Source organism: Acanthaster planci, linkage group LG03 (genome assembly GCF_054643075.1).
Source record: "Acanthaster planci isolate LZ-2023a linkage group LG03, COTS_SCS, whole genome shotgun sequence".
In the NCBI taxonomy this organism is placed as follows: domain Eukaryota; kingdom Metazoa; phylum Echinodermata; class Asteroidea; order Valvatida; family Acanthasteridae; genus Acanthaster; species Acanthaster planci.
The window spans coordinates 5547262-5556774 of record NC_141779.1 but is presented as its reverse complement, the minus strand read 5'-3'; the positions used below and the strand labels follow the sequence as shown (position 1 = coordinate 5556774).

At 41.7% G+C, this 9513-nt stretch overlaps 1 protein-coding gene across 1 annotated transcript; it reads left to right on the top strand.

Annotated features, from left to right (window-relative positions):
- The first annotated feature begins 345 nt into the window (after positions 1-345).
- On the top strand, positions 346-8791 carry LOC110985007 (tolloid-like protein 1). The gene is made up of 8 exons (XM_022245690.2): positions 346-560; positions 1323-1435; positions 2028-2172; positions 2809-2910; positions 4381-4557; positions 5282-5458; positions 6765-6949; positions 7271-8791. Exons 1-8 carry the CDS (start codon positions 473-475, stop codon positions 7490-7492), a joined length of 1209 nt encoding a protein of 402 aa, XP_022101382.2. The 5' UTR covers positions 346-472; the 3' UTR covers positions 7493-8791.
- The last annotated feature ends 722 nt before the right edge of the window (positions 8792-9513 follow it).

Sequence of the window (9513 nt, the reverse complement as noted above, 5' to 3'; positions counted from 1 at the left end):
CTCCCGTGAGCTCGAGCAGACGGGTCACCAGTGGCGATTAGTGTCCATCACGATTTAGAATATTGTTAAAATTAGTTTTAAAATGTAAATTCGGTAGGCATTGAAATATTTCGATAACCACACAAACGGAGCTGTCATTCCATGCATGCAAAGCTGGGCTCGACTGTCCCCGTAAAACTTTCCAGGGGCCTCGGTGTTAGGGCCTAGCAAGGCAGACCTTCAACCCTTGATGGCTTGATGAATAACCCCTGTACATACACGGCAAACTTGTGGGTCAACTGTTATCTTTCAGCCAATCCTTGACTTTTCTGCTCATTTTGTACTTCGCTCCCAGGTCACGTATTGGTGGCGTACGTGATGTGCGGCTTTGCTACCTGGTGCTAGCTCCTGTTAACACCGGCCGGCATCCAATCTTCATTACTCGCTCAATTTGGAGGACTTACCACACCGTGTCTTCAACAACTTGTACAGCATGGAGGCAAAACGGTTGTTACTTATGCTTCTGGTCGCCACACCTGCATTCTTGGTGTCAGTAGATAGCAGCAGCTTGGAAGAACAAGGTAGCCATTTATGATAGAATTATGACTTGCACAGACATTGAAACCTAAATAAGCGTAACTATTTTACGTATGCCGTTCTTCATAAATCTCATAGCTGCATTAAATGCGAGTGGTGTTTTCAAGTTGCGGTAATGACGGCTGTGCTAACGAAAATCAGAAGATATTGGAATCGGATTCTTTACTCCTTCACGCGGAAACTCTGATACTCTGATTTATTGTTGTTGGTTTTTTTTGCTTGGTATCATTGACAAGGTTCAGTTTGATTTCACTCATCACTGTGTGAACAGCGGAGAGAGTACATGGGACGGAATGGGAATGGTCATTCATTTGGTTGCTGGCTTGAAAATAATCGGTGCGTTCACACGTACAGGTGAACCACGAGAAATGTAACGCGGTCTCTTAACTCATTACACGTGGCTGTCGCAAAGATGGACCCAACTTTGTCATCGGTATTAGAAATGTTTGAAAAGAGTACTCTTTAGGAAAAAGGAGCTAGATAAGTTTAAGCTTCAAATTCATTCTGAAACTAAAAAGCCTGGCAATGTAGCACGAGGCATACGGTATATGTTTAATATTTAAATCCATTATAGTCTACCTTTTGTAAGAGCAAACGGGAAATTTGTATTCTACTGCTGTACAGTCAACACAAAAACATCAACATAAAAAAAAATACAGTGAAACGGTGAGCATGCCTCCATTTTTTGATCGAATAGAACCGGCCTGGATTCATCATAACCATTCGCTTCTCTTATTTGCTGTCAGGCTGCCACGAGCAATGTACCAATGGATGTTTTGGACCAGGTGCAGAGGAGTGCTGCCATGAACAGTGTGCACCTGATGACGGATGTACTGACTCGACTGACATGGGATGCACGGTGAATAGACGTCAGATCTTGCACAATTTAAGACTTACATCTGTTACACTCAGTGACGTACGAAAAATCAGGAAATTTATTTAGGGAAGTGATAAGCAACTTTCCTTTGTTCAGCAATTTCTGGTCTTAGCTGCTCTGAAATTGACCCTGTCGTAGATTGCTGTCAGTCGCAGTGACTTGACCACGGATAGCCAAATTAACAACCTCCTGAATTCTGCGCCATTGTTTTCACCACAAGGTTCAGATATTGTCAGACAGCAGTGTTGTGACCTTGGAACAGAGGAAATGGTGTAGACATTTTTCAAGAAAAAGTGACTTACAACTTCAGTCCCATCCGCAATAATTTCAGGGTCGGCGGGTGAGTCTGATGATGGACGCTCGTTAATGTTAACCAATTACCTCGACATTTTCTCCCATAGGCCTACATCTTCCCCACATCCAGTCCTCAGGAGTTTTTCCAGTATTATAAATGCAGGATTAATGTCAGTTGACCGCGGTTTTCACATTAACTCCACTGAGACGACTTTTTACAATTTCGTATGAGAAAGCAGCCTTCCCTCTTATTTCTGAAACAAATTCCCCTTCTTTTTAGGACTGTCTAAACGTAAGGTTGGACGGGAGGTGCCGAACTGATTGCGGTCCAGCCTTCATCTACAACGAAGTCACCTTTGAATTAGAACCAAATCCAGACTTTAAGTTCCAACATGGATACCAGTGCGTGGAAAAGTGTCCCAAATGTAAGAATTGTTTAACACGTTATGACCGGTAGATTCATTTTACAAGGTTGAAGACGTGATATCCGTGACAACTGTTTTAGCTACGATAGTGTCTGGACTAAAGCTGTGCCTTTACTGGTATTGGGGAACCGGTTACCCGATTTAAAACTAAGGGTATCCGGTTTATTATTAGGAAGCAACATCATGTATTTCCATCCCTGCATACAGATATTTCATTCAACTCTGAACGACAAATCACCACGTGCATCGGTATGCCAATACACACAAGATTGAAGTATGTGGCTTTATAAGATAAATTTTGGAAAGCGTCATGAACATTTATCGATTTTGATTTCCCCTGTTAGCTGGTTTTTATCTTGAAAATTGTTCACAGCCAAAATTATAAACCTTTGCCGTTCATTTTCAGAGAAATTACAAAATAATATGTAAATATTGTTATGGATACTCGGATACCTTTACCACTACAAAGACGACAGCGAAAATGGCAACGACAACAACGACGACGACGAAAACAAACAATAATAATAGTAATAATTAGTTTAACAACAAAACAAAACAACAACATTAACAATCATGGTGTTTTTCCCCAACTTGAGAATGGAAGATTATGTGTCGCTCTATTTGCTTTTGCCAAAGTTGCCTTTACGGAGCACTTCAGCTGCCTTGAGGTGTGCGGCAAAGGCTACAGAGCGGAAGGAGATCAGTGTGTCCGGTGTGGTGGGGCCTGCCCTGTACGAGGTACGTAGACCCAAGGAACTGCACATGGCTCTTCACATTAACAAGCGGTAAGCGAAAACGCTGACAGAAAAACAATTGTATCGCGCGATATTTTCATGTTTTTTGAGAGCACATGTAGGCTATGCAAATCACTGACGAACGCATAGGCCACCAGGTCCTATTCAAAAGTATGCGGGCTTTTCGTGATCTGTGCGGCGCCCGGTTAAAATAAAAAATATGGGCAAATTCAGCCCTCGTTATAGGGAATTTACGCACAGTTTAAGAATTCCAGCCACAAAATTCTATGAAGCCATTTTTCAATTGTAAAAAGTCCTCTATTTACTTAACCTGTCCTTTAGGGATTCAAAACAATGCGGTTGGCCGTTCTCGTATGGTCACGAACAGCTCGATTTGTTGTTTGTGGGTCGGCCGGGAACAAACAACCGGTTATCGCTGGTAGTTAGTGGCAAGTCACATGCAACATGGCGGCGTCTATGTGCGTTCTTTGAAGGTTAATGTTTGGATAACTTGGCTGAATTCTGTTTTATTCTAAAAGGAACCTTCATTACTGTGTTATGGAAAATCATTAATTTGATTAAAAAAAACCTTCCTATCGTGTCTCCAGCTTTGTAAACCATCTCACTATTCACAATCCCACAATCCCACGAGTTTTCCGCCCAAACTCATCCTTAGCTTCCACGAGTTGACTCTTCTTTAACCTCGTCTCCACCGTCTCGCTTGCTTGTCACAGCACACATAGCCATCTCCACAGACAGCTCAGGGTTACCCCATGTAAGCTAATCAAACGCACGCAATATTGATTATGTCCAACACGCGAAAGTCCGATATGCACGCGCGTATAAAATGAAGCGCGAATCTGGAACCTGTACATGTCATAGACATGGTATCATGTGGCATTGGAGAAGAGCACATGCTAAGTGTCCACGTACGCCATGGTCGGGCTTACTGGATTGGTCAATTGGATTATATGGTAACATTGACGACTTGCTGGGCAAAGGTGGCAAGAAAAAGCTGTATGATTTGTTTAACATTGTGTAATCACAAGAATAAGTGAGTCGCCCCACTGGAAATTTGGAAAACGGAGAGACAGCATAATAGGCCTAGTACCCATAACATTCTGGCTCCCTCAACTCGCTCCCTACAGTGAGAACCCCGGGCTGCGCGCCCCTGAGTGTGGTGTTGGCTCGACGATTAGTCACAGCGATGCTGTTTAACATTGTTTGGAAGTCGTCATGCACCAGATATCAACATTCAGCGCCTTGAAACCAGGTCGAAGGTGCTAGAAATGAACCCAAAAACTGGCCATACTCAACGAGGAAGACGCCCTCAATCACAGAAAAGATAGATTTATATGACCAAAGATATAGACGGACCATCCGTGAAAAGTGTGCTGGAGCCTGGACTAAAACCCTCGAAATTGACAGTCACATTAACATCAATGGTTACGTTCTGAAATGAATTAACGTACAGGTGAAGTCAACCCACTTGTGAACGACCAGTGTGATGGAGTCAAACAACATCAGTGGGGTGTGATTAACAGAAAGAACAGCCCAACAGGTAACGTGACCTGTACACAGGTGTTGATCGGGCAACCGGGTAGTAAGTTGAAGGCAAAGCTTATGGACGTGAGCATTCAAAGCGGCATCGGTAAGTTACATTTAAAAAAGGTAAACATGACAGCAAAATACACAGCGCCTGCATTCGCATAAAGCCCCTTCGTGTGATTCATGAATTGTCGATCACCGTGATGGCACGGAATTGTGCGTCCCAAAGTAGTGGGCACAGTGGTGCGGCCTCACCGCGAAAAAGAGGTTCCATTTAACCGACAAATGGAATTTCCATTTACTTGGTCACAACAAATTGCAGAATTGTATTGGGGATATATTTACTTTTCAGGACTTATTCAGGCGTTGCATAAAATAAACAATAAATGTTTCATATTCGTGTCATTTGTGACCATTCATATTCCATTTGCCAGCTTATGAATATTATTATTCTTATTATGCATTCATTATTCTCTTCATCAGTTAATATTGCATATTAACAAGACTTGTAAATTAGGTAGCCCTTTTTCATAAAGAAAGTAATCGCCATCATCTGCAGAAACGAACTTTAAGTTGGTCAGAATGAACAATGGAATTTTAAATCACATCGTCTGATGAAGAGAATATCCTCTCTGTTTTCTTGAAAAGCTGTGTATTTGAATCTTGCAGCCAACCGTAAATCGTTGGCTATCTGTAGTAATGGCGGACAATAATTTACAGAATTGTTTTAATATCCTTGCATGACACATCCCTCGAATTTTGTAAGGACGCACAGAAATGACAAATTTCGGTTAAAATGTTCAGGCGGGACATCCTCATTTTGGCAGATGAGAAGCTGGTACTCGTTGCCGATGGTTACCGCCAAAGTTTTGACCGCGAGACCTACGCCACAACCTTGTACCTAGATAGCAACGTTCTCATCGTCCAGCATCGCACGGTGGCTACGGGCAATGGGTACATGCTAGCCTACAATTTCATGGCTCCCGAGGGCGAAGTCGCCGAAGGTAGGCTGAAGTGGCATCCGGTTTCCTCATATGAACAAGCAACGGCTATATAGAGAGATGGGGTAGTCTCCGTGATTTCATATGGTCGCCAAGCAAATCAGTAGTGTACATTTTTTATATAACTATGATGGCCGATAACTCGAAGGACCATTTCATACATGTACATGTACCTATAGCGCGATAAGTTGACACGAACGTGAATTTGTGACCCCAGAATGAATGTTTGCGCTGTGAATTCCCTAAGGTTTAATACATTTCATCTCTAGCAAATACGGCAAACATTTCATTGACAAATAAGTGCATCTTTTGATTACTCGAAGTGAATCATAGGCAGAAAAGAACCTCGAAGAGTTCATTTTTGAAGAAAGGTTTCCAGAATAAAGCAAGTCCATGGTAATCGAAAGGTCTTTTGAAAATGACAAAGTTACCCAAGCGTTCCTTCTTGTCTTCAAATAGTTACCTTTCTATATTTATTTGTTTATGTATTTATTCTGGCAAAAAAGACAATTTATAGGCCTAATAACAGTCACAGTACAAAACACAAAAATACTAAGAATAGTAAAAGACAGAAACCAAGGATAGCCCAAGAAAGCTGTAATAAACAGCTTATTTACATCGGGGTCCTCACAAAAAATTATACAATACTAAAAACATTAAAAATACACTGGTGGTTAACATAGATTTTTTAAAATGTGTCAGATAACCCACAAAATTAAATTTTAAAATTCGGATTTTGATGACAGGTATATTTTGGCGGCTTTTTTAAATTTCGGAGAGTATTACAACTTTTTACTTCATTGGGAAGCAAATTCCAAAAGTGTACTCCAGTATAGAAGAAAGTATTGCATTCAGGCCCCTTTAAAAAGGGAACAACAACATTGGTTGTACTACTCCTACTGGAATAACTGTGCGTATTTGAAACTCTTTTGAAATTCTCACAAAGATAATCTGGTGCCATATCATGAATAAGTTTATAAACCTGATTCAATTTCCACTGTATTACCCGATCATTTACATTTAAAAAACCCAACCTATTCAATTCTGCTTGTCCAATATGAGATCTGGGACCTAGGCTTAGGATAAAACGGACGATCTTATTTTGAGTTATTTGCAACCTCTTTTTTTAGCTTAGTAGACAGTGCAGAAAACAAGGCTGAGCAACAATAATCAAAATAACATGTTATGGGAGCAGAACATGATAATTTACGAGATCACTCATTTAAACAATTTGCATATCTATATAAAAAACTTAATCTTGCACCAGCCTTTTTGATGACAGACATCCTTTTAATGACATACTCCTCAGGGTGTGATCAAGTGTTCACCACAAACAGTGGCAGTTTCCAAAGCCCAGGCTACCCGAACAAATACCGCAACAGGGAGCGATGCACCTACCAAATCATTGTGGACCCCGGCTATCGGGTGGAGGTGGTCTTTAACCGTCTCTATCTGCAGGGGGAAGAACCCTCCTGCCTCTCAGATCAACTGGAGGTAAGAAGCCTGACCTTTTCTAGTAATAGTGCTGGATAGCTGCTTCGTGATTCCTTTGAGCTTTTGCCGAATTAAAGGGGCCTGTGATGTAAAGTTTACTTGGGAACATGCTTGTGTGAGTCCGTACTTTGAAACTGAGAAAAATCTGGCATGTCTTTCTTGTTACTTTCATTGACCGAAACCCGAAATGTCCTTAAATGGGCTCTAACAACCATTAGAAATCAGACCAAACAGGATGCAGGGGAGAATTCATAAGAACTTCGCCCCAAATTGCATCGCCTGGGCCCTTTAATGCACGAGTGCATTCTTCCTGCTTCCCAGGTGCGAGAGCCGATATTGGGCACGAGCACGACTTACTGTGGCCGCCACAAGCCACCGTTCACCATCAACTCCAGGACCAACTACCTCGTGCTCAGGTTCGTCTCTGACAACTCGAATAATTACAAGGGATTCACCGCTAAGTTCAATGCTGTTGAGGTGCCAGAGGGTGAAAAGGAAGACTACACGGTCGACAGTGGGGTAGATCTTCCCCTTGCTTTTTAAGAAAAGCCAGTTTTGCCAGTTTTGTTGTGTCTATATAGTGGATTTACATAGTCGGATCGGGTGCGATTGTGTACACAATACATACAGACCTATTTAGTTGGGAACAGAGAAATAGTGTAGTGTTTCGCTCTTAATTACTCGGAAATTGACAATCGACCTAATCCTCAAATTTCCAAGAGAAGTTGTATCGTGCGGCATGTATCTTATTGTAAACTTTAGTTTGAATAGCTTATACAGGTTACTTTGTATTTGAGGGTGATACATGTAGTTCGCGCAGGGTTATGGAATACGACGTACTTTTTAATAGACCATTTATCGGAAGAGCTTTTTCTACCAATTTCGAACATTTTTGATAATGTTCCCCTTAGATAGAGGATTCTGTCAGCGCTATAGAGCAATTTATTTGCCAGGCGAGGGCCCCAAACACACTGGCAGCCAAATCCAACGACAAAATGACACGAACAAATGTTGTTTTTCAACGGTACATACCGGTAAAAACAGCGGTCTTCCAAGATGTGTGATATTCGCTCAGGATGCATGATGACCACGTCTGCCAAGTAACTACAATATCTACTGTGGGTCAAGTGACCAGACTAGGAGAGTGTCATACTCAGGTTTAATTGCTTGTCTTCATTGGACCATTAATGTCTGGATCGCCAAAAGCAAAGAAGATGAAATCAAAAGCTTCACCTAGCCGCAGTGTCCTCGTAAAAAACTCATGCATGCCAGTTAGAAATAGGCCTACCACCAGCAGGCATCTTTAAATATCAAACATCAAATATCTGGTATGTGCTGGCACCATTTGTTGGGGCACACATTAATGTGAGTGTACACTGGCGTACGACGTATAATTTTTTCTGACCCGTACATTAAAGATAAGGCAGCTTTAAAAGCAACATATTCCAGCGTCTTCAGTACGAAGCTTTTTATGCGCAGTTCTTGCGTCCTTAGTGATGTAAACGTGCTAGTCATGAGAAACCATTGTGTTTGTTTCCATCTGTTGAAGATCAAACAACATCAGAAACTATGTTGTGACACACTCTAAAACTCCTGGGTCAGATTGACCTAGAATTGGGTCCCATTCGGCGTGACCCTTTTCCGGGTCAAATTATGACCCAGAAAGGGTCAAATACGAACCGCAAAGGGGTCATTTTTTGACCCAGAAAAGGGTCACGCCGGATGGGACCCAATTCTGGGTCAATCTGACGGGGTTGGGGTTAGAGTGTAGTTACATTAAAAATTAGGGTTATTCTTGAAACTATAGGTAGCGCAAATAAACGTTAGACAGATTTAACATTATTTCGTTGCTTGAACTCTTTCTCTGAAATGGGAAACCCCTTAACCCTAAATGAAATGGCGGTGGATTCCATCCCCTCGTAAATTATTTTGTTTTCTGATATCGCCAAAGTGCATTTTTTTCTCAAGCTGACCCTTCAGAGGTTTTTCGGTAACTCGTTGCGATCATTTTGACCCCAAATTTGTGAAAATCAAACCTACGGTTTCGCTCAGAGCCAAGTTTCCAAAGACGGTCTATCCAAAAATGTGTCCTTTTCCACCGCCATTCCCAATGCACGCCAGATTGTTGAAACTTCACATTATTTTACACTGTCAGTGTCTTAAATAACTTGCATCCAAAGTTTTAGAAACAAATAAAGCATGGGAAAGTGAAGTTCTCAGGCACCCCCGCCCCAACTCCTTTACGGTTAATGTAACGCCTTCGTTGGTTGAGATTCGTACTGGTGTCCAAAGTTCGACGAAAGATATCTTGATGTCAGTGCGTTAAAGATATCTTAATGGTAGTACTTTACTTGCTTTGGAGAACAACTGTCCAGTACTATTTTGTTTGTAATGCCTTCACTGAAACCTTGTCTACGGATCTATAATCAGAAATATCAGTTTCTTGCTAAGAGGCTGATCACAGCAAATTTTTACCACAGTTTCACTTGGTGCCCCGGCCATCGTTAACGGATCTGTTTTCCCCCAAAGAGCGTTTTTTGAATTGCAAAGACAGGTGGCTGACG